The sequence below is a fragment of the Pinus tabuliformis genome, chromosome X, assembly GCF_031772625.1.
Source record: "Pinus tabuliformis cultivar Carrire ecotype Pingquan chromosome X, CPIR1, whole genome shotgun sequence".
NCBI lineage: Eukaryota > Viridiplantae > Streptophyta > Pinopsida > Pinales > Pinaceae > Pinus > Pinus tabuliformis.
The window spans coordinates 394810646-394837606 of record NC_142308.1 but is presented as its reverse complement, the minus strand read 5'-3'; the positions used below and the strand labels follow the sequence as shown (position 1 = coordinate 394837606).

Genomic DNA, 26961 nt, shown 5'->3' with positions numbered 1-26961 from the left:
TCGAGTTTGTTTGAGGTTAAGGAATGGGATGCAATGGACAAAACCTTTATGGGGCACCAGGGCTCTTCTTCCTCAATCACTTTGGATGGGTATGAAGGGTAATTCCCCATGGATATTTCTACGCGGTTATGGATTGCTTCTGCGAGAAGACATGGAGCCACACTCCGCAGTACAAGATCGGATACTGCCAGCAGTGTCCAGAGAAGGTGTCATGGCCCGTGGAATTAGGGCAATGGCCCTCTCCATACTTCAACGCTGGAATGTTTGTTTTTGAGCCGAGTTAGCTGACATTTGATTGCCTTTTGGAAACTCTGATGGCTACTGTGCCAACGCCCTTCGTAGAACAGGTCTGGATCTGTTCTCATTTCAGTGAGGATCATGCACATTTTTGTTTGGTTTACCAGATCTAATTTTGACTAAATTGTGGTATATGTTTTGTAGGATTTCTTGAATATGTATTTTGAGAAGATATACAAGCCCATTCCTCTGGTGTACAATCTGGTTCTAGCCATGATGTGGCGGCATCCCGAGAACGTGGACTTGGACACTGTCAAAGTTGTTCACTACTGTGCTGCTGTAAGCTTTCTTTTCACTGCAAATTTGGGTTCGATAGAAACAATATGATTTATATATGAAAGACGAGATAGGTGTTCTGAGCGTACAGGGTTATATTAATGGATGAATGTGGATGTGCAGGGATCGAAGCCGTGGAGGTACAGTGGGGAGGAGGAAAATATGGAGAGGGAAGATATAAAGACGCTGGTGCAGAAATGGTGGGACATATACAATGACCCCTCGTTGGATCACTCGGGATCATGCGACATAATTCCAGATCCAATTTCAGAGTTGGATGGAAAATCAAATGATCTGCAACGAGTGGCTGCTAATTCATTCTTTGCTGCTGCGACGACAACAAATCCCAACTTAATGCCTGCACCGCCTGCAGCTTAAGAGATTTCAAATTTGCAGAAGTCGCCTGTAGCATAAGATATTTATGGATGTATATTTTAAATGCTTTGTGTGTAATTTGGTTGAAGCCCACATTGGCAAGGAATCTACAGAGATTTTTTCAGGTTTTTTCCTGAGAAGGCCTTAGCACTTCCACTGTGCAATCCACCTTCTAGTCTGTCCCATACATTGTCGCTTAACTTATAAGAAAGTAGTCGACAATGTCTACAAAATCATTTGAATTTTTATATGAGAAGGAATAAATTTACGTGAGAGGTAATCCTTTTGATCAAGATATTTATGCGGATTTGTAATATTATTTAGTATTCTTATTATTAAAACGACGGGGCCAATCTGTTAAAACAAGTGATAAAATTTGAGATTTTTTTTTAATTGTATATTTAAAATGCAAATAAAATAGTCCAATTTCATTCTTGTCAATTCAATTAGGAAATATTTTGAAATTTATAATTGAGTTACCCTCAAGTCAAAGTTAGTAAAGTCGGACTTAAAGGGAAGCCAATAATTAAACCTGCTGATTTTGAAAGTTCTGCTAATTTTGTAAGCCTCTCCATGAATTGTTTTTTATTTTTAAATTAGTGGTTTGTTTGGTACATTTCACTGTTTTAAAATTTTATTTGAGGTATAAAAAGCTAACAATTAGTTGTTTTTTATTTTATTCTAAAATAGGTGGCTTATATATATATATATATTGGGAAATAAAAAACTAACCATCATATTTAATTTAATTTTTAATTATGTTTTGTGGAGATGATAAAGTGGATTCATAGTAAATTATAAAATTATTTTATGTAAATGATATTATTTTAATTATAAAAATAAAATTAATAAAAATTATTGCTATTATTATTTAATAGTTTGTTTTATTTTTTATTTTTAAATTGTAGATAAACATTTGTATTTATTTTATTTTAATTTTTCAAAAATTTTAAATAATAATTGATTAATTTTGTATTAGTAAATAGTTTTAGTAAAAATGAACTATACGTTTATAAGTGATGTTATAAGGAATTTTTAATTATAAGTTACTTTATAAGGAAATTTTAATTAAAATTTAAATATCTAATTTAAATTTAATCTAATAAATGTAATTGATCAAGAGGACTCTTTTAAGTGATGTGATTGAGAAGATTGGAAGGTTCAATATTGATGCAACCCCATAGCGATCACTGAAGAAACCTAGACCATCTCAAAAAGGTCCCCCAAAATGGCTCACCAAAACACTTGAAAGTATTCATTTTGATGAGGTCGAAAAGAGAGGAACCATATTAGGTATTTAAATTTTAATTAGAAATTAGTTATCATATTATATATTGATTGAACATGCTTAGATTTTATTAGCATTTTTTGATGAGTAAGGTTTCATTATGTTAAATATATATTGGCTTCATTGGCTTGTTATATTTGGCTTGATTCTCATAGATATCATAGTTACGTTTGAAGAGCTACGTGATAATTCCAGTGCATCAATGAATTTATATTTTTGCATAGCCATAGATTTCAGTATCATTTTTTATTTTTTATTATTATATGCGAGCTGTTGTTTGAAAATTAGCCTAATTGATAAAAGTAATCAAGGCAGTGAGTTGCCATTCACCAATTTTCTAAGAGAAGAAGGCCCCAACCTCTTGAAAATTGTCTTTTTACCTTAAACCTTTCAAACACCATAGTTCTTTGCTTTCATTTACTTCTCTTCTAGAATAGAATGATGATTCAAGTACATGCTAGTTAAAGAGATGAGTAGAAGACTATGAGCAACCACTCATCTTCACTCTCATAGATGAGGAAGGTTGTAGTGCATTCTCATCCCTATAACTAGTATTGGCTCTATATTAACTAAGTTGAGTAAAAGATTGTCAGAATGTCCACTTGCCTCCACCAAGAAGGAAGGCCCTAGTGCATTAGTTATCCTTTTTGATTGAAAACCCCTTTGATCATTTTCCCATCATTTGAGTGAAAACTTGGAATTTTTGAGATGATTGCATAGAGAAGTTGGATTTGTGTGAGAGATCCTAGTATATGCCTAGTTTGAAGTATTCTTAAGTCAAGTAAGAGTGATTTCATTACAAGCTTGTGTGAATATGTTAAGAGTTATGTTTCATGATTCTTGAATTGAGTTGCTAGTTTTGATTTAGAAGTAACAAATAATCTAACTTAACACATATTACATACTATAGTGTGCTTCAAAGTTTACAAACTAAATTGATATAAAATCATGTCGACTCACAAACACCCCTTCAAATTAAGGGGGGAATGTTATACACCTAATCCTTGGGGATTGGTTAAATAACTTGTAAATATGTAAATAAAAGGAAATATGAGTAGTTAGAAAAGGAACCGAACTTGGAAGATGAAAGAAAGGGTCACTCTTGTATGTTATATAAGTCTATTTTCATCAATGCAATATCAATATGATTCACGACTCATATTCCTTGGCTCGACAAATTGAAACACGAAAAACCATATAATTCTTCTCTTGAATCAGAAATCGTTGATCTTAGATGAGTCATTAGTGATTTGGCTAAGCAAAGGCAGAATGATGTTCATTCCATGGCTCCACCCTCATCTTCTATATTGGATTATTTAATTATGTCAATTTAAGCTTGTCAAATCATTGACATAATAGCCCCAATAAATATGCTAGAGTCTAAATGATATTCATGGTAGAAAACACAAGTTTTTTGGCCTTATTAATCAACTTTTGTTATAAATTTTAAAGTCTTAAATTTTCTCCCTTGTAACAGGTGCACAATGGCAAAACCTCCCCTCCCGCTTTGCTGATGTGTTAATGCGTCAAATTTAAAGCATCGACATGAAAAACATCTAGCAGACGATCAGTTGGTTGGTCACCTCATAGGTGTGGCTAGATATGCAATCTAAGTTATGGAAGAATGTTAAGTATCGATTTGGTACACTATTGAACGAATTAAGTTTATGTCAGATGGTGGAAGCATAGATCTGATGAATGCCAATATGATGGAACCCAATAATTATTTGAACACAGTGATTCATTTCTTATGGGAAGAAAAAATTATGAGAATTCCTGGCTATGGGTTTGATGGAACACTAAAACATCATACCCATAGCTATGGGTTTAATGCTTTGCATGCAGAGCATTAAATGGGGATGCTACATTATGCTTGGAGGTGGTTATGCTTTGGATGCTACATTTTACTATATAACCCCTTTTATACCCCCAAACATATACACCCATCGATGCCCTATATCACTCCCCAATACCTATAGACCCCTTAATTCTCTACATCACCCTCCAATATCTATACACCCCTCGATACCCTACATCAGCCTCTAATATCTATACACCCCTTGATACCCTACATCACCCCCCAATACCATTATGTTGACTTTATTTTTCGCAATTTTAAATGTCCCTTTAATAAGGTATTGCTCCACAATATGAATCGCTCCAAGTAAAAATACCCCTTATTTTTACTAGAGATGCTCTTTTATTCTGCCAATACCAATAACCACCCCGCCTCCTCTCCCCCCCCCCCAACACCCCCCAAACCCAATACCCTACACCCCCTTCCCAATACTTACAATTCATTGACTTTATTTTCACAATTTTAAATGCTCCTTTATGGATGAATGTAATAAGATATTGATCCACAGAGGGAAGCCCTCTTAGAAGGCGAGCGATCAAAGTCCTTAAAAAGATCCATTTTCGTATTTAAATAAGATGTAATAGTTTCATGATGCATTTTTGTTCCACTAATGGAGCAATAGCTACAACCCCCTTGAGGAGGAAAGTCCTCTATATATATCTTCAACTTTATCACTCAAGAAAGAAGTGGATTCCCCAATAATTTACCTCATTTTGACTAAAGCTAATATCTAAATTCAATTCATTTAGACAAAATTATCTCTTTGATTTTGATTTGGTTTCTTTTTTTCCTAATAAAAAAATATCTAAAACATAGCATCAAGCAAATTATAAATATCCTAAAAAATATCATTTGTTACACTTAAATGTTATGTTCTCATAATCCAAAGAATATCTTTAAAAAAAAAAAAACATATAACTATATTTTATACCAATTACGATTATCTCCAACTTTACATATATTTTCACATAAAAAACAATACCCTTGTTATATTAAATTTAATTAATTTAAGAAAAAAAATGAAGTCCTCACCACATATTCCTAATTGATTGTAAAAAAATATCAAACTCGCACAATCATTTGTTATACTCTATAATGAATTTCCAAATTCCCATCTTGCCAAATTTTGTGGCATTGTCCTTCTCAGTCAGAATCTATTTTGAAGTTGCTAAATTGATTTATAGAAGCAATATGGACTGACCATGCAATGATGTCCTGTCAAAGGTACATTGAAGAATTAAGAGCAATAGAAGATAGTCTCATCCTTATCATTGATGAAGCTTCTGAGGGTTATCTCACGGAGAATACAAAGGATAGACTTGTTCAGCTGGAATCTAGAAAAAAAAAAAAATTGTATGAACAAGAAGCTACTTGGAGACTTAAGAGTAGTATTGTTTGGCTTATGGCAAGAGATGACAATACAAAAAAAAATCATAATGTTGCAAAAGGCAAGAAATCTACAAATACTATATGGGAACTGCATGACCTAGAAGGTAATAGAGCCTCTTTGTTTGAAGATCTTGCAAATATGGGAAAGTCTCATTTTGAATCCTTGTTTAAATAACCTCGATAAGCAATGATAACAGAAGTTGTGTGATTGCCTTCTTTTTTCCTAGTTTTTCAAATAATGTAAAGAATGCGCCTATAATGGAGGAAATGACATCTGAAGAATTAAAAGAGGTGTTCTCAATTTTTCAAAAGGACAAGAGTCTTGGTCTTGACAAGTGGTGAGTGAAAATTTTCATTGCTTTTTATGAACTAATTGGAGATGATATTCTTTGTGTTGTGGAAAAATTATGAACTACAGGGTTGGTTCTATATTCATTTAATAGTACTTTTATCGCTTAAATTCCAAAAGTAGACAACCCTACTACTTTTGACGAGTTTCAACACATATCTCTATGTGATTGTGTATATAAGGTCATTGCCCATCATTTAAAGCCAATCTTATCTAAAGCGATATCAAAAGAGTAGTTTAGCTTCCTTGAAGGGTGTCAGATCCATGAAGCTATTGGAGTAGCCGAGGAAGGACTACATAGTCTAAAATTAAGGAATATCAAAGGTGCAATTCTAAAGATTTACCTTTCAAAAGTATATGATCGAGTAAGTTGGATCTATATTTGTCTCTTACTTACACATCTGGGGTTTAGTATTCCAATTGTAAACTGGATTATGAGCTACATAACCTTTATTTCCTTCATTGTTCTGATAAATTGATCAACCCATGATCAACCTCACCTTTCTTTCATGCTCAAAGAGGTCTTTCGGCAAGTTTGATGTCAATTATCACCTCTTCTATTTTTATTGGTCACTAAAGGATTAAGTCAAATTCTTGGGAGGCTAAAAGAAGTGGTTCTTTGAAAGGATTATTGTTGGCATTGTGATGCATGCGTTGTACTTGATGGCAACCCTCTCATAGACGAACATCTCACTTATATATGCCAAAGAAGCAGTTATCGGGAGGAATCGGGCCTATATAACCCTTGGATGCATGGTTTAACTCTATCGGGAGTTGTTCGGGCGATCAAATCCCATATATGCATTCATTAATACTATCGGGAGGTGTTTGGGCACTTAAAACCCATATATATATATATATATATATGTATATGTATATGTATATATATATATATATATATATATATATATATATATATATATATATATATATATATATATATATATATATATATATATATATATGTATGTATGTATTACATAATAATCAATAGCATGTATGCATTGGACCCGACGGCATATCGCTTTTGGTTTATAATAATATTGCATCCGCAGTATATCGCAATGCATAAAGGGTTGCCCACCCCAATCCTCCGATTGCGATAAGAGGTGGCGGACCCGATGGAAGCATTAAAGGCAACATATATTAACATCGCATTCGTGGTAATCCATTGCGATAACATATGGACCCGATGGCATTTCAAATGTGGTTTATAATAATATCGCATTCGCAGAATGTCGCAATGTATATAGGGTCGTCCACCCCAATCCTCCGATTGCGATAAGAGGTGGCGGACCCGATGGAAGCTTTAAAGGGATTTTATAATAACATCGCATCCGCGGTGATCGCACAGTTTATAAAAGCCTTCCACTTCAAATTTCCGATAGCGATGAAAACAGCGGACCCGATATATATATAAAGGCTGGTTAATGGGCATGTCGCATCCGATCCATCGGATCGGACGTCGGGAATAGGCCATGATATGGGCATGCGCTGGTAGCGATGAGAAGCGGACCCGATATAGTATTATTATGGGTTCATTCAGTTTAAAGTCCGCCTTTTTTTGTTTGGACCGTTTTCATCGTTTTCCCGCTTAACCCTTTTTCTTAAGAGATCGGTCAAAACAGTTGCGCCACAGGATTTCGGATCCTCTGGGTTCGACTCATGGTTTTATCAAAATCATGACTATATAAGAAGAAAAGAGATCCTTTGGCAACGCATTGATTATGAATTGAAGATCTTAAGGGAGAATTGATTGGCATTCTTGTGATCGGTTAAGGAGCAATTACTGATCAAGGAGAATGCGCGTAGAACAGAGCAAAGGATCGCAGGCTTGAAGTTCAGACATTTCTTCGAGAGAAATCGCATTGCTTCAGGTGTATTGCAGTTCAGGTTCTGGGTGCGCATATTGGGTTTGTCTTGTGCCTAGCCTCCGGGTGCACTGTTATATGTATATCTTCTGCATTGTGTTCTGATTTCGGCATAAACAACCTCTGTTTTAATGGGTGACCAGATCGAGCATTTATTTATATTTTGATATAGTGCTTGGGTTGGCGCTTGGGTGATTTTGAAAGATATGTTGTATAAAGAAAATATATATTGATCTAATGCCTGGGTAATTCTAAAGATTTGTTTATACTTGATGACCATTTGATCTTCTTGGATCCAGTCTGAAAATTAATGAAACGTGGTCCTTGAACGAAGTAGGGGGTTGTAGCTCCTTCCAGGAGAGACTGGAAAACGAGAGAGGGTTGTAGCCCTCTGCAGGTTGCAGCCTGCGTACTGGTAAAGGACTGCACCAGTAAAAATTCATTGTAAAAGAAATTCTATTTGAAAGAAGACAGAGACATATTGCAGCAGGTGGTTTTCACCCACATTGGGTTTCCACCTTATATCAGGTGTTCCGTTGTGTGACAATCTGTTTTTAACTGTTCTTGTTCATCATTTTATGGCACTGACATACAAGTTAATTATCAATTTTGGAAGAATAATTTAAAGCATAAATCTGGATAATTTATTGAAAAGAAATTAATAATACTGATTCACCCCCCCCTCTCAGTATTATTTCCAACAATTATGTGTATTTTTTGGGCTTCTCACTTCAAATTTACTATTTGTAGATAACATTCTCATCTTTTGTGATGTTACAAGAAGATATTCTACAACCATCAAATATGCACTTGCTCTTTTGAAGTTGTTAAAGGTATTAAGATTAACATAACAAAATCTACTTTATCTATTTGTGGGTTGAATGTTGAAGATATGGATTTTTATCAAGGTATGTTTCCCTTTGTCACAGATGAGATTGTTGTGGGATTGAAATATTTTGGATTTAAGTTAAAACCTAACTCATATAAATTTGCAGAAGGATTTTGGTTAATAGAAAAAATTGAAAAAAGGCTTAAAAATTGGAGCTTAAGATGGCTTTCTAGAGCTGGAAGAATTTTTCTTATTAAATCAGTCCTTGAGGCAATATTAGTTTCTTGGATGTGGCTTTCCTGGATTCCAAAAGGCATATTAAACAAGATAAAAAAAACGTTGTAATCTTTTATGGTCAGGTTTATCAGATCAATCTATTCTTCCATGGGTAATCCAGATAATAATAGTTGCTCCTAAAGATTTTGGAGGTTAGGGTTTAAAGGACTTACATTTTTTTTCAAAAGCTTTAGCAACTAAAGTTGGTTGGAAATTACTAAAAACTCACTCTCATTGGACGAAAGTGGTGTATATCTAATATATACACCCTATGCAGTGAGAGGACTAGATTTTCTTACCCAATAAATTGAAAAGCAATGTTTTTATCATTTGGAAAGTTGTTCTCTCGTAATTTTTATTGATTGATTCAAGCCTAGCTTGGAAAGTGGGTGATGGATCACATTTAAAGGTTGATCAATCCTTGGATTGGAATTCATATTGATCACAGACTTCTTGAACATTTGATTGAATATCTACATGGTAATGACCTCGCTTACTTGAGTCAAATTGTAGATCTAGCACAAACAAATCTATGGAATCGAGGTTGGGTTTTGAAAGATCATTTAGGCATACCCATGCATCTTCATCATTTCTAGATTAGATACATTGGCAGTTTACCTGCAACACATCTCATATTAGCTCAAGAGGAGGATGAGTTGGTTTGGTCCCATGATTCCTAAGGGGTTTATACGCTAAAATTTGGATATGCTTTTCTTATATCTGATAGATTGTAGGATGTTCATGAGGACTGGTGGGAACTTTTATGGAAAATTAAAGTTCCCAACTTGGGAGAATTTAACAAGGAGATGTTTTCAAGGCCCAAACAAATGTGTCCTATGCAAAGTTGATGATTCAAGAATCTCTCAATCATTTATTCTTACTGTGTCCTTATTTTAAAAGTGTTTGGAAATATGTTATGAAAAAGTTCATATTTGCAGGTATTTGGTTAGGTGAAGAGTTAATGGAGGTATGTATTCAGTGGACTCATTGAGGGAGAACAAATTGTATCAAGTATTGCCTCTTTTAATAGTTTGGGGAGTTTGGCTTGCAAGAAATAGAGCTATCTTTGAAGATGACATCTTTCCCATTGAAGTTTTTGCGACACAAATTTTAGTTGTTTATGACCTTCTCTTGAAGGACCAAAGAGATAATAACAATAGAATCCTAAATCCAACAGTCGTTGATAGATCTCATCCTTGGGAATTCTTTGATGGGACTTCGCAAGGAGACACTTTTGGATGTGGGGGAGGATTTGTATTCCATATTTTGGAAACTCATTTATTTTCTCTAAAAATGGGTTTGGGAGCAAGTTCCAACAAACTATGCACAACTCTTATCCTCAAAATTGTTGTTTATGTTTACAATTGAGAATAGAGTAGATAGTCTTTCTAAAAAAAAATATGATTGGATTTTGGGACCTCATAGATCAAAAAACAACAACAAAATGATCAGCTCTATCAATTTTATCATAAACCATTCATTAATAAAACTGATTAAATATAACAATTTTCTTTAAGTTCACATACTTCAACAACATTTTGTAAGACTTTTTAGTATATCTCCATTTATTCATACTTATCTCATATAACAATTACACGTACCAACATTGTTTTGATATTTATATTTAATTTTATTATAGTTATTTTGGAAAACGATGACTATATAACCCCTCTTTCTAGAATCCTAATAAATCATCATATTTAAATGCATATATATATATATATATATATATATATATATATAAAATTACACCTTTTTCCTACCCAAAAAAACTATATAACATTGCTGATGACTAATGATGAAAGATACCAGTGAAGTTTGGCTTTTACTAGCCATCAGGGTTTACTAAATTTTATAATAATTCATAATTACGTCACATTGCATGCGTGTAAATATTTTCATATCGATGCAGAATTAAATGAAAATTAAATATTTTTTGAATTACAGAAAACGAAAGAGTAACCATGTACGTCCAGTCATACAAATGTCAATTTGTATATTTACAAATATTAAATAAATTCGATTAATTTACAACCAATAACTGTAAGCGCAACAGCAATATCCTCATCTTTGAGGACATACAGTATGATCTTCTGTATGATATACAAATTGTCCCCGTCTATGCCGGTGGATTAAAATATACATATATAAATATCTTATGCTACAGGCGACTTCTACAAATTTGAAATCTCTTAAGCTGCAGGCGGTGCAGGCATTAAGTTGGGATTTGTTGCCGTCGCAGCAGCAAAGAATGAATTAGCAGCCACTCGTTGCAGATCATTTGATTTTCCATCCAACTCTGAAATTGGATCTGGAATTATGTCGCATGATCCCGAGTGATCCAACGAGGGGTCATTGTATATGTCCCACCATTTCTGCACCAGCGTCTTTATATCTTCCCTCTCCATATTTTCCTCCTCCCCACTGTACCTCCACGGCTTCGATCCCTGCACATCCACATTCATCCATTAATATAACCCTGTACGCTCAGAACACCTATCTCGTCTTTCATATATAAATCATATTGTTTCTATCGAACCCAAATTTGCAGTGAAAAGAAAGCTTACAGCAGCACAGTAGTGAACAACTTTGACAGTGTCCAAGTCCACGTTCTCGGGATGCCGCCACATCATGGCTAGAACCAGATTGTACACCAGAGGAATGGGCTTGTATATCTTCTCAAAATACATATTCAAGAAATCCTACAAAACATATACCACAATTTAGTCAAAATTAGATCTGGTAAACCAAACAAAAATGTGCATGATCCTCACTGAAATGAGAACAGATCCAGACCTGTTCTGCGAAGGGCGTTGGCACAGTAGCCATCAGAGTTTCCAAAAGGCAGTCGAATGTCAGCTGACTCGGCTCAAAAACAAACATTCCAGCGTTGAAGTATGGAGAGGGCCGTTGCCCTAATTCCACGGGCCATGACACCTTCTCTGGACACTGCTGGCAGTATCCGATCTTGTACTGCGGAGTGTGGCTCCATGTCTTCTCGCAGAAGCAATCCATAACCGCGTAGAAATATCCATGGGGAATTACCCTTCATACCCATCCAAAGTGATTGAGGAAGAAGAGCCCTGGTGCCCCATAAAGGTTTTGTCCATTGCATCCCATTCCTTAACCTCAAACAAACTCGATTCCACAACACTGTAACAAAACAACCCAAACTCCACGATTCAATCCTCGGATATTGACTGCAAATGAAAATGAAATTGGCGCGATAAATCAATTCAAATTCAAATCGGTGAATCGCGCGGCTTCATGATTGGGGTTGGGAGCAGCGAGTAAAACGACGGACTGCGGAGAAATGTACGTAATTAATTATCTGCTTCAATGCTCATCCCCACGCGGCCTGAAACACATTCTCCGACTACTCCTCCGCATACTCCACCGGAAACACATGCTGGCCGCCGGAGTCAAAAACGAGACGGGGCGGGCGGGCCCTCGTTGGTGGGTCCCGCATATGTCACCGGAAACGCGAGGTCGTCCGCCGGAGTTCTGTATGCCATCCCACTGACATGCACCACATACATAGATGGCAAGGGCATTTATGACTCAATATATGGCTGGTTAGCCCTTGCCTGCATCGAATGGGTGTCAATATTGTCTTAATAGGCATTAACTCATATGGACAAAGGGTTTAGTGTTGTTGAGAGGGAGTAATGGTCGTTCATGGAAAAGAATGGGTGTATTTAGGGCCATCCAATGTTTTTAATTATTTATGTTAATTTTGTGCAATGATGTCTTTTTATTTATTTTTTTAATTGATTTTCATCCCTCTTTTTTAGCGACATCAAGCGGTAAGTACGAGATACCACAAAAACTATTTTGTGATTTTATTGTCTGACTCTTCCATTCTAGTAATAATCTTTATTAACCTAGCCACTCTTTCATTTTGGTAATAAACTTTATTAACCTAGCCACTCTTCCATTCTGGTAATAAACTTTATTAACCTAGCCATGAATTCTCTTATCATAGTGGGAGCAACAACTAGAATAAATCATATCTCTAGGGAAAGGGATGCGGCTACTACCAACCCTTGCTTAACTCAATTAAGGATCAAGCTAAATAAGCAAGCTCATATTGCTTTGATTACACTTTTTGTTATCATTGTTCTTAAGTAGAGTCTAGATGTATGGTTGGTTCATGTTGAGCGAGAGATAAATGATATGATCCCCTAAAGTACAATGTTCTTTTAATTTATTTTCAAATGCATGAAATGAAAGGATGGTACAATTACTAATTGCAATGGTAGTATGCAAGACAACCAAGCATCGTAAGGCAAGAAAAGGTTGGTAATTGTTTTCTATGATTCGGTTCTTCCAAATCTATCACAGCTTGTTATTTGATTTGACGGTTCGAGCTAGCAAGTGTGGTTCATCATAAGACAATGGTGAGAAGTATGAATTGGTTTGTCAATATAAATAGGTAAGAGATAAGAGAGATAATAACAAATATTAGTCATAAAATTATCCCTGGTCGGGGTGTGAGCTGGAAGTATTGGGATCCACAAATGTCATTCTGCAATGATTATGGTCGATGGGCGACAATCTGTCACCCTACACGTCAACAAGACACATGGAGCAGTGGCCTCACGCATGTAGATATTCAATGTGATTGAGGAAGGTGGCAGAGAGAGTTTTACGTCGGAATTCTCTGGGTTTTTTGCTATTAAGTCAAGTAACTCCACTACTTGCAAAGGAAATTTGGATCCAGTCTGGTTTGTGGCAAGTTGTGGTCCTAGGGTGACGCTCCTCACAGTCTTCCACTAGGTGATTGTCGACTTTAAGTCCGCTCTGGTCGCTCTCTTCATTTATGTTTTTAGTTTATATTTTTGTTGCCTCGCTCCCATGGATAACCACATACTTCTGCTTGTTTATTGGAGGAATGGCTATGTTCTTAAGTTGAGGGTTCGAAGGATGCATCACGGGGGTTTTTGGATGACAATTTATCATTTTTATGAGGGTTTATCTTTATGTCGTACTCCTGTCTCTGTTTTCTATGGTATTTTTCTTTCACGCATGGGAATTCTTTGGGAGGGGAAGCTAAGCTATTCATTGTTTTCTCTTTGTCTGAATCCCTGGAGCGTTGGAACTGGTATTTATTTCGTTGAATGTTGTCACGGTTTTGGGTTTATATGGTTCAGGCTCGTTTATTGTTTGTTTCAAATCTTCGCCCTCAACTGCTCATGGTAGGGTTGGTGGTATGGTTTAGGACTTTGGGATTTGATCCAATCTCGTCTCGTTGCTTGTTGTAGGGTAAACCGTCGATTAACTTATTATTTTTTGGCCTCATGCCTTGATTACTTGATAGGTTATCTTGTTTGGTCCAGTTTTGGAAAGTGCAAGGTTCACGTTTGTAGGCTAACTTTGGGTATGTCATTGTGGTCTGAAGTCACTATTGTTAGAGGTTTAAGTTCTTATTGTTACATGACCTGTTCGGCCTCAGTGAAGGGCCAACAAGCCTAGGGTTCCCGCAGTCATGGCAAGCAACAGAGGCAAACCCACGAGGGCTGCCAAGCCGATTCTCATTCAAGTAGAGATTGAGGTTGAAAATCAACCTCTCGCATAATCAGAGATGTTGCCACTGCTTATCAGGAGGGCAACTCAACTCAGGTGCGTCAGCTCATAGCCGTGTGGGAAGCTAAACTAAATCGGCAAGTTGCTGAAATGGAAATTGACTTGGGAGACTAGCAGGCCTTGGCGCCTAATCCTGGTCACTCTCATGGTTGGTCCTCTCAATACAAACAAACTGTCCATTTGTACTGGTTGATGAAAAATCAATTTCTTAAGGACTCTTGGATTTTAGCAAAGACCTTCAACAAATTCAGTTTTGGCTTCAAAAGCAGAATGGATGCCTTAGCCACATCGAACAACACATTCCCTGTATCCCGCAAACTGAGATTCTGGGCTCTAGTACGAAGGATCTTTCTCCCATGGATTCATTTGACAGTTAGTAGCATGAGGATTTAATATATGTTTTGTATTTTGATATATGCAACAAACTTTACTGTATGTCTTCATTTATTTAGAGCATAGGAAGTATAAGGACACTCAAACATATCTAGCTTTTCTTGATAGGTTTATACCATTTTGTTTCTGGATAGCATATCATGCAATTAGGTGACCAACAGATCTAGTTTCCCTCTAAGCAAGTTGAGGCCACCTAAACATTTGATTTTTATTTGTAACTTGCCTTTTTTAAAGAAAATAAATACAAAAATCCTGTCAAACTTACATTATTTTATACATATATATGGTTATTTTTTAATTTAATAAAATTAATAAAAAAACTACAGTTAATAATTTATAAAACAATTAAATAATCCCAAAAAAATATAAAATTAATAGAAATTTTAAAATTAGCTAATCTAATAAATTGCCTTAACTATTAAGTAAAGAAATAAAGAGTATAATATTAATACGTCTCAAATTAAAATAAATTTAATTACATAAAGATTATTTATATTGTTTAGTAATTAAACTTTATAACTACAATAAAACATTAGTATGATAATATGAATGAATCAGAATGAAAATATAAATAAATATATATATATATATATATATATATATATATATATATATTAAAAGCTATAATAATAATAATATAGCCATCTATATGAATTTATTAACCATGTTCAAAAGAATAAAGAAAATGAAATAAGTTTAGTCAGTACTCATTAAAAATTATTAAAAATAAAACTCTACCATTAAAATCGGAGATTATATATATATATATATATATATGAGATAATATATATATATATATATATATATAAGAGATAATAATAATAAATAAGGATATAAACGAAAACAATAAGGTCAAATTTTGAAAGAAAAGGAAAAAAGAGTAAAACAAGAAATAAAGGAGGATTAAGGAGGAAACAACCTTCAACGAAAGGGCAGGAATCTAATTCTTGTTGATTTTCCAACCATCGTCCCTGTTTAGATTGCTCATTTGTTTCTCAATCTCAATGATTTCTCTGAATTTCATATGATGATAATGATCAATCTTGGCTAAGACTTTGGAGTTTTCAATGCAAATGTGGTGTTTAGTCTTCTTTGAGTGCTCTGCAAGGGCTGAAATATGGGATCAACCATGCTTGATGTCAGTTATGTGTTCTTGAATTCTTGTTATAATGGAATGACCAATTTCGCCAACATAGGGAGCTTCACAAGAGCACAGGATTAAGCAGACACCTTTCCTGCTTGAAGGGTCAACTAGATCCTTAACCCATTTAAGGGTTCGTGACGATGGTTAGAGTGTCCACTTGAAATTTTGGACAGGATTTAAAATCCTCCACACAGTGTCATCAAAAAATTTCTCTTAAAATCTTATTCTTCTTTAATATGTGAGCAATCCTATTGGTGGTTCCTTGGATGAAGGGAAGTTGAACATTCAAAATAGGATCACTAGGGTCACTCTTCAATCTAGAACCTTGTTGGATTTTTGGAAGGATTTGAGGCCTTGGCATTTCTTGCAACTATTATTCATGAAAACTTCAAGGAGGTGGGACTTTTCTTCATTCAGGTGGTTCTCAATATAAAGACTTAAAGCTTGAACGGCTAAGGTGTTTAAAACACCAAATTTATGGGTCGAATGATGATGGGAGCACTCTTGACCATATTAGTAAGAAATTGCTTGAGAGAAATCTTGTCACCCTTCGAATCTATGGCCTACCCAAGATTCATTAAAAATGAGCCCCCATGAGACCCATTGTTAATACAATAGGTGGACCCACTCACCTTGTCGCCAAGCACTTTGCCCAAAAGCTTAAGCCTCTAGTGGGCCTCACTAGCTCTTTTGTTAAAAACTCATATTCATTTGTTGAAGAAATTAAAGATATTAAGCTTGAACCCTCTAACATTTTAGTAAGCTTTGACATCAATTCTCTATTCACAAAAATTCTCATCAATGAAGCCATTGATATTATTAATTGCATAACTGACTCTGATACAACTAAGTTAGTTGTAATTTGCCTTAATTAGGCTTTCTTCAGCTTTCAAGGTGAATTCTTTGAGCATACATGTGGAGTTTCCATGGGCTCTCCTCTCTCCCCTGTTGTGGCTAACCTTTTCATGGAGGACTTTGAGACCAAGGCTTTGGCCTCTTCATCCTTTTGTCCAAAGCTTTGGAAGAGGTTCGTTGATGATACCTTTATTATTTGACCTCATGGTCACAATAGGTTATAATTATTCTTGCAACATCTTAATGAAAATTTGACTTCATTAAGTTTACTATAGAAGTTGAGGTTAATTGTAGCCTTTCGTTCTTGGATGTTCTTATCTCCAAGAATGAAAACAGTTCCATTTCTCATTAGGTGTTCGGTAAAAAGGCACACAAAACAATACCTTCAAGTCAATTCCCATCATCACTTGGCACATAAATTTGGTGTTTTAAACACCTTCACCACCTGAGCTTTAAGAGTTTCCGATGAGAACCGCTTGAATGAAGAAAAGTCCCACCTCCTTGAAGTTTTCATGAATAATGTTTATAACAAACAACAAGGCCTCAGAGCCTTCCAAAAATCCATCCAAGGTCTTAGATTGAAGAGCGGACCCAACAATCCTATTTCCAATGTTCAACTTCACTTCATCCAAGGTACCATTGATAGGATTGCTCGTATATTAAAGAAGAATAAGGTTCATGCAACCTTCAAGCCTCTAAGCACTATTTACAATACCGTTAAATCGGTTAAGGATTTAGTTGACCCTTCAAGCAAAAAGGTGTCTACTTAATCTTTTTCTCCTGTGGAGATCCCTATGTTGGTGAAATTGGTCGTTCCATTAGAACAAGAATTCAAGAACGCATAGCTAACATCAAGCATGATCTATCTTGTACTTCGACCCTTTCAAAACAATTAAAGAGGACTAAACACCACATTTGCATTGAAAACTCCAAGGTCTTGCCAAGATTGGTCACTACCATCATGGGATATTTAGAGAAGCCATTAAGATTGAGAAATGAACGAGCAATCCAAATAGGGATGATGGTTGGAAAATCAACAAGAATTGGATTCCCGCCCTTTCGTCGAAGTTTGTTTTCTCCTTAATCCTCCTTCGTTTCTAGTTTTGCTCTCTTTATATTTTCTTTCAGAGTTCGACCTTATTACTTTCCTTTCTATCCTTTTTTTTGTAAGTCATTTTTTATTATTAATTCATAAGAAGATTACATCGTGATGGGCTCATTTTCCAACGTGCTACGGCCTCACCTCTACTGGATTTATTGGCCATCAAATATACATAGGAAAAAAAAAATAGTTTGATATTAACTCAACAAAACTAAAAGACCACATGTCAATGGCCCAATAGGCCCAAAATTGAGCAAAAAACAAAATACATTTGATATGCTTCATTACACATCTGCATTGTCGGGAGCTTGTGCATCATTACCATCTTCGCCAAGGCGATAAAAAACATCATGAACATGGGATTCCATATAGGCCATGCGCCCTTCAAAGTTGTCAATCCGATCTTGGAATATCTTCTAGTTGCAACATAGACAATCTTGACGGTATATAATGTACCATTGATTGTGTTGTATATCATTGAGAAAGATAATGACTTCATTCTTATCATTGTGGCAGTATTGAGCCTGTTGGTCAATCGTTGCTTGTACTAGGGGAATTTGGGCTTCTATGGAGTCGAAAGGGGGAGGTAAATCTACTCTCCTGGATGAGCCATATAGAAGATGCTTCAACTCTCCTTCATCAACTAGTGGGCCCCCTTGAGGGCGTTCTCATTGGCCTCGATGGCCCCCACCACGTTGTGGTGGACCTCTCTATATCTGCATGGAGGACCCTCGCGATAAACTTTTCAACAAAGAACACCTTCCTCTGCCAAACCCCACCCACTCCCCCCCCCCCCCCCCCCCCCCACACACACACACACACACACAATGCACTATAGACAACACTTTCTCCCCACCCACACATAATATTGGAAACAAAAGGTTATACAGGCACCTCTCTCTATCTTAGATGGACAATATATAATGCCCCAGTAGCCTCTGCAAAACTCATAATGATTCCACACTGAGATACAAACTTTTGTAAGTGGAGCCAGCAACTATTCCAAGCTGAATGTTGGGTAAAACACTTGTGGATTAATTAAATGTTAAGGAAATTAGAAAAGGCATTAACAAAGGCAAAGAGGCAATAATTTGCATTTTAATTATGAAAATAAAGGAGAATAAGAGAAAAGGAAGGTGAAGGGACACATATTTGTATGCAAGGGAAATTAGAGGAAAAATGAAGGAAACTGAAGAAAATAGAGGCATCAATAATAAAAAGGCATCACAGAATCAGTTCACAACTTTTGGGTGGTCTAGCTTTTTTCAGTTAAGTTTTGGCTCTCTCATTTAAGTCTCTCATTCTCTCATCCTCTTACACACATAGAGAATTCTTGGAGCATTCTAGTATTCTCTTGGATTAGAGAAAGAAAGCAAAGGAAAGCAAGGGAGCGTAAGGGAATAGTTGGATAAGCAGTTACAAAATGGATAGTTTGCAGGCATTAGGTTGCATGTGTGATTTCATTGCTGATTTTTTTATGCATGGTATATACACGTGTTTCCTTGGTTATGTGTTGCATTGGCATGGAGATTTCCCTGGATTGACAGTGCTTTTAGTTTTGCCTTTGCCATTTCCTGGATAGTCATAGTGTTGTGGGTTTCCTACTTGTTTTTCTGATTGGTGCTCAAGTTCCCTATGGTTGTGGGTTGGAACAAACGCTTTGGGAGCCCTGGAACAATTTGGGTTGAGTTACTAGTTCCTGGAGTCATATGTTGGGACAAATGCTCTGAAGCCCTTGGTGGGTTGAGATACTAGTTCCTGGAGCTGTTGTTGGAATAAATTCTCTAGAGCCCTGGAGGGACGTGGGTTGAGTTACTAGTTCTTGGAGCCATTGGCAACTTGGATAGAGATCGATCTAGTTGATCTTAGTGATTTCTGGACTATAGATGTGGAATCATTGTGGTTGAGGTGGTTTTGCCTCTGGAAGACTTGGTTGGTTTTGTTTTGGTTTAACCCATGAGATCCCACATTCGTGCTTGGAATATGGTGTGGGGGTGATTGGTTGAAAGAGAGATTTGGTTCAACCCTCTCTAGGGTCAGGTTGTACGTGGAAGTCCCTCACGTGGTTGGCATTTTCATATATTAATATGAGATATTTACCTAATGTGATCTATGAGCATTTGTGGTGCTTATGTTGGTGATTCTATGCTTGATTTGCCATGGTATCCATTCTATTTATATGTTGGTTATATGATGTATTCTATTTATGGTTATTGACATGTTTTGATAATTTATTGAATGGTTGATGAATGCATGAGCTAACAAGTGTTATTGCAACTAGCTATAGAGGGCTTGGAGCCTTCTCGGTGATTCTTAAACGAAATTGAGAAGTTTATGATGAGATATTCATTCATGACCTATAACTTATATGTTTTCCATATGTTGGATGAAATGTCTATCATGGATTAGGCATGTCTAGGTCAAGTTATTACTTGAGTTTTGATTGATTAGCATTCTCATTACCTTTGTTTGCATTCTAAAAAGTTACAAGCAATTATAGGCAATGGTCTGGAGACTAACTTGAAAAAAAGTGGCTCAGATCTTGGAACTGTTGGCACTAAACTAGGGATTTTAGGTCATAATTGCATGGAAGTTGGCTTTATAGTATGGTTGGAGGCTCATAACCACATGCATGTTGTGTTGTGCATGTGTTTGGGGGTTAAGCTTGTGAAAAAGCAATTCCAGCTCAAGGTCTAGTCATAAGAGGTTGTAGACTAACCTTTGGGTGATCTAGTATTCCTGAGGGATGTTTGTAAGTTGTCGGTGTGTTAGCCCCACTCCCATAAGTGCAAATTGGAGGTTGGGTCATGTCATGGTGACACTCATCTCATGTTTACTCTGGTGAGCTTCTAAATTTGGAAAAATGTGGGAGGAGGTGTTACAGGGTGGTATCATAGCTTCTAGGTTCAAACACTTTCACTGGATGGGCTAGATGTGATTGTTATGCATGTGTGTCAATCATATGCATGCATTACAATGGCTATGGTTGTCATGTATATAGTCGGTGTTATAGTTTGAGTTATCACACAAGATGTAGATGGGTTGATATATATATATATATATCTATATCTATAGATATATATATATATATATATATATATATATATATATATATATATATATATATATATATATATATATATATATATATATATATATATATATATATATATATATATATATATATATATATATATATATATATATATTGTGATAATTGATTTGTGCAACTGAGATACCCTCCCCTGGACTTCATTGAGTTATGATTTTGATTATGTCTATATTTGGTTTATATAACATGACATGTTTGCAGGAGATAAAAGATCATATATGACGTGCATAATGGTGGATTATAGTTCACTTTACTTCCTTACAGATTAGTTGAGCAACAAGGAGATGAGTACTCTCCTAATATAGAAGATACACTAAGAAGTCTGAAAGCATAAATAAGCAGTTGCAAGGCAGATAATAATAGGCTAATCAAGTCTAAGGAAAGACTTTTCAGAGCTCAGGAAAAGCAAGTAGAAGTTAATATAGTGATCCTTCATAGCTTATCAAATTTGCAGAGATAAGGACAACCATCAATCAGTGATAGACAATAGGAAAGGAATAATGGGGCATATGCTAGCAGGTCTCGATCAGGATACAGGTTGGACAAGGATGACACAATTAGAGGTGGCAAGTGGTTGGATACACCTGACAAGAAAGGTAGTGCTTATGGGATCTATTCTAGTTATGGTTCAGAGAGACATCATGGTCGTCACTGCCATCATCCTTATAAGAGGAGTGAGAAGAAGTACTTTCCAGATGAGTTCAAGAAAACCAAACCTCCTACATTTGATGGAGAGATGAAGAAACTAGAATATGCATAAGCATGACTACTTAGGATGATCTTTTTTTTTTAATTTCATGATTATACAAAGAATATGTAGGCTAGGATAGATATTTTCAATCTAAAAGGAAGAGAAGATATTCGGTGGGAAGTTGTGAAGCGTGTCAGAGGCATCAGGACAAAGGAGTTGAGTTGGCAAGAGTTTAAAATACTCTTTAGAAATAAGTACTTGTTTGAGAGATATTATGACGGAAAGGCTAAGGAGTTCTATGAGATTAAGATGGGGTTTATGACAGATGAAGATTACATGAGAAAGTTTATGGACTTGTTGATGTATGTGCCATATCTTAAGGATGAGAACACTAACCTCTGGGTGATCTAGTATTCCTGAGGGATGTTTGTAAGTTGTCGGTGTGTCGGCCCCACTTCCATAAGTGGAAATTAGACGTTGGGTCATGTCATGGTGACACTCATCTCATGTTTACCCTGGTGAGCTTTTGAATTTGGGTAAATGTGGGAGGAGGCGTTACAGGGTGGTATCATAGCTTACAGGTTCAAACACTTGGACTGGATGGGCTAGATGTGATTGTTATGCATGTGTGTCAATCGTATGCATGCATTACAGTGGCTATGGTTGTCATGTATATAGTCGGTGTTATAGTTTGAGTTATCATGCAGGATGTAGATGGGTTGATATATATATATATATATATATATATATATATATATATATATATATATATATATATATAGTGCTAACTGATTTGTGCAAATGAGATACTCTCCCCTGGACTTCACTGAGTTATGGTTTTGATTATGTCTATATTTGTTTTATATAACATGACATGTTTGCAGGAGATAAAAGATTAGAGATGACGCGCATAATGGTGGATTGTAGTCCACTTTACTTCCTTACAAATCAATTGAACAACAAAGAGATGAGTACTCTCCTAATATAGGATATACACTAAGAAGTCTGAAAGCATAAATAAGAAGTTGCAAGGAAGATAATAATAGGCTAATCGAGTCAAAGGAAATACTTGTCAGAGCTCGGGAAAAGCAAGTGGACGTTAATACAATGATCCTTCAAATCTTATCAGATTTGCAGAGACAAGGACAACCATTAATCAGTCACAGACAATAGGAAAGGACTAATGGGGCATATGCTAGTAGGTCTCAATCAGGATACAAATTGGACAAGGATGACACAGTTAGAGGTGGCAGGTGGTTGGATACACCTAACAAGAGAGGTAGTGCTTGTGGGATCTATTCTAGTTCTGGTTCAGAGAGACGTCATGGCCATCACTGCCATCATCCTTATAAGAGGAGTGATAAAAAGTACTTGTCAGATGAGTTCAAGAAAACCAAACCTCCTGAATTTGATGGAGAGATGTAGAAACTAGAAGATGCGGAAGCATGAATACTTAGGATTTTTTTTTTTTTTTTTTGAATTTCTTGATTATACAAAGAATATGTAGGCTAGGATAGCTATTTTCAATCTAAAAGGAAGAGAAGATATCCGGTGGGAAGATGTGAAGTGTGTCAAAGGCATCAAGACAAAGGAGTTGAGTTGGCAAGAGTTTAAAATACTCTTCAGAAATAAGTACTTGTTTGAGATATATTATGAAGGAAAGGCTAAGGAGTTCTGTGAGATTAAGATGGCGTTTATGATAGATGAAGATTACATGAGTAAGTTTCTGAACTTGTTGATGTATGTGCCATATCTTAAGGATGAGAAGGCAAAGGTCCAAAGGTTCATCAATGGATTTCCCTTAGCATTTAAAGATCAAATTGAATATGATGAGCCTCGATCATTGGATGAAGTCATTGGGAAGTTGAAGCATTATTATGAGTAGTCTAAGCATAAGTTTGAGATTAAGCGGGATTGAAAAGGTAATGATAAGGCTAAAGGAAAGTGGTGTAAGAAACGAGGAAAACCACATGATGCAGGTGATAAGGAGAATGTGGCACCTTATAAGAAGTTCAAAGTAGTTGGCAGAGGACATGGATTTCAGTCTGAGGAGAAGAATAAGGGCGATGGTAGGAGGCCTTTGTAGTGTTGGACTTGTGGTGGAGATAATTGCAAGAGATTTTGTTCGTCGCACTAGGGTGGAAAACCTTAGATCTACAGTGCTCAGGAGGCACAAACAGTTGGAGATGTTGGGTAGAGTATTCCTCATATTTATGCAGTAGTGGATAATAGGAAGGATGATCATTAGGCATCCATTATTGAGATGGAAGGTAAGATTTGTGATCAAGTTGTTTATATTTTGATTGACCCCAAATCTAATTATAGTTATATCAATCTTGATCTGTTGGATAAGTGTTGCTTGAATAAAGAAGGGCATGCAAAATCTTGGTTGGTGCAGTTGGCTACAAAGACTAAGAGAAGAGTTCATCGTTGGGTGAGATCTTGTGCATTTGAGCTTAATGGTATGCCTACATCAACATATCTAAATGTGCATCCTTTGGGTTCATATAATATGCTTTTGGGCATGGTTGTTCATTCACAAGATTAAAGTGGACTGCTATGATAAGGCTATTGAGTGTCTGGATGATGTTGCGGAAAGGATAATCTTGTAGGGTAAGAAGAAGCCTACATCAATAAGAATGGTTACAACTATGCAAGAAAAGCGTCATTTTTGGAAAGGATGTGTATTGTTTGCAGTTCATGATGATGAATTTCTGAAGAGGTATCCAGTTTTGCAGCAGTTTCGGGATTTGTTTCCTGCAGATATTCTAGTGTTACTTCCTCATAGGGAAGTGGACTTTCTATTGAGTTGATGCTAGGAGTAGCACCAACATCTAAGGCACCGTACAGGATGAGTACTCCAAAGTTGGTGGAATTAAAGTTACAACTTAAGGAAATGCTTGATAAGGGTACATAAGGCCAAGTGTGTCACCTTGGGGCGCACCAGTGTTGGTTGTGAAGAAGAAGGATGGTACTCTCAGGTTGTGCATTGATTACAGGTAGTTGAACAAGGTGACTATCAAGAATAAGTATCATTTGCTGCAGATTGATGATTTGTTTGATCAATTGAAGGGAGAAACAATGTTTTCAAAGATTGATATGAGATCATGATATCATCTGGTGCACATCAAAGAAGAAGGTATCTACAAGACCACATTTCGTAGCAAGTATGGGGATTATGAGTTTGTGGTGGTTACATTTTGGTCTTACTAATACTCCATATACTTTCATGTGTTTGATGAAAAGTGTGCTGCTTCCTTATCTGGACAAGTTTGTGATAATGTTTATTGATGACACATTGATATATTCTAAGAATGAGGAAGAGCATGCAGAACATCTGACAACAATGTTGAGATTGTTGAGAGAGCATCAGTTGTATGGCAAGCTCAACAAGTGTATTTTCTTTCAGACAAAATTTATTACTTGGGACATGTTGTTTCCAAGGAACGGATATCAGTGGACCCAAAAAATATTAAAGCCATCATGGAGTGGCAAACTCCTAGGAATGTAGATGAGGTCAGATCATTCATGGGACTAGCAGGTTATCACAGGCGGTTCATCAGGAACTTCTCTAAGATTGGTTATCCTATTACATCTTTGCAGAGGAAAGGGAAGAAATTTGAATGGACCGAAGAGTATGCAACTAGTTTTGAGTAGTTGGAGAATTTGCTTACAAATGTTTCGATCTTAAAGATTGCAGATCCCGATAAAGAATTCATGGTATGTACAAATGCTTCCAAGGAAGGACTTGGTGGAGTCATGATGTAGGAAGGGTAGGTGGTATGCAATGAGTCAAGGAAGTCGAATGAGCACGAGCAGAACTATGTGACTCATGATATTAAATTGGCCAATATCATTCATGCATTAAAGATGTGGAGCCATTATCTTCTTGGCAAGAGGATTATTCTGATGAGTGATTGCAGTGGGTTGAGGTACTTGTTTACCCAACCCAATCTAAGGTTGGCTACCCTCAGTGAGTTTGACTTTGAGATCAGGTACATTAAGGGCAAGGAGAACAAGGTTGCATATGCTCTCAGTAGGAGAGTATAGATGAATCATATTTCAGCTGTGAGCTCTTATGGGACAAATTTACAGGAGTGGATCTTACATTTAGGGAAGCATGATGATAGGTACCAACATATTAAGCAGATATTTCAATAGTAGGGTGAAGGTGATGGGAATGAGGAGTATCACCTCACGATAGATGGCTTGGTCAGATTCAGGAACAAGATTTATGTGTCGAACTACACTACCCAGTGAGCGTACAGACTGCTGACTAGGCATTCCTGCAACTCAAAAATTCATTTTTTAGTTGTTTCCTAAAACGAACAAAACGTGATTCCGGGAGCATCCGAAGTCAGATTTCAATGAAATGAATTGCATTGGATTCAGGGCGAGGAGATCTACGCTTTGGCATTGGTTTCAAGATGATCCAAGAATTTTGAATTTTGATTATTTTCTTAATCTACAGGGATCATGGACAAGGGTGGAGCTCTAGAAAAAAAAGAACAAACGCAATTACGGAGTTAGACTCTCATAAAAACCTACAAACATTAAAAACCCAACTGCAATAATTGACAAACCACCATCTGAGTCTAAATGCAAGTTGTAAAAGCGGCAAGGCAATGCAATGACCCATATTTTTGGTAGCTGCAGAATCGACACAATTCAATAGCTTATGCAAATTTGGTTTATGGTCTATTGATGAAGCATTAAAGTGTGTGGAGAAGAGGTCTCAAGCTCAAAATTGGTTAGAAACACAATGAAGAAGTCACCAACAAAACAATAACATGTGATCCATGGTACTGATCAGGTAAAAGTGCATTTAATTTTTCATCCTTGAATTTGTTTTATTAGTATTATTTTTGAGTTTTTTGTGTATATATCAAATGAAGAGGGACAAATCATATCTCTCTTTTGATAATATTACATTTTATTACAGAAATTGCTAAGTTTTTACAGGTTCCAGGATGATGAAAGAAGAGCACTATATGAATGAGTACCTTTTTAAAGACCAAGTTTCTTTATGATGAACATGATAATTCAACGTAAAATCAGATACACTACACCATTTCTACTAAGCACATACCACTTTTACCATTGCTACACATTTTAAGCCTATAGTCGATCCATAATTGTTCATCTCCCTACTACCAAAAGCTCATTTCCTTTGCAATCTTCATACTTTCCTGCCTAATTTTCACTCACCCTTAACCCAAAAATAAATTCATTCAACTCCCTTACAAAGTTGAGTCATCCCATTTTCCATT

General features: G+C 36.1%; 1 protein-coding gene and 1 pseudogene across 1 annotated transcript; one reads left to right on the top strand and one right to left on the bottom strand.

The window, feature by feature from the left end:
- Positions 1–366: 366 nt before the first annotated feature.
- Positions 367–971, top strand: LOC149140192 (galactinol synthase 4-like). Its single transcript, XM_089453180.1, has 2 exons — positions 367–576; positions 697–971. Exons 1-2 carry the CDS (start codon positions 454–456, stop codon positions 949–951), a joined length of 378 nt encoding a protein of 125 aa, XP_089309306.1. The 5' UTR covers positions 367–453; the 3' UTR covers positions 952–971.
- A 10029-nt stretch (positions 972–11000) lies between these two features.
- On the bottom strand, positions 11001–11844 carry LOC149140191 (galactinol synthase 2 pseudogene; annotated as a pseudogene).
- Between the last annotated feature and the right edge of the window lie 15117 nt (positions 11845–26961).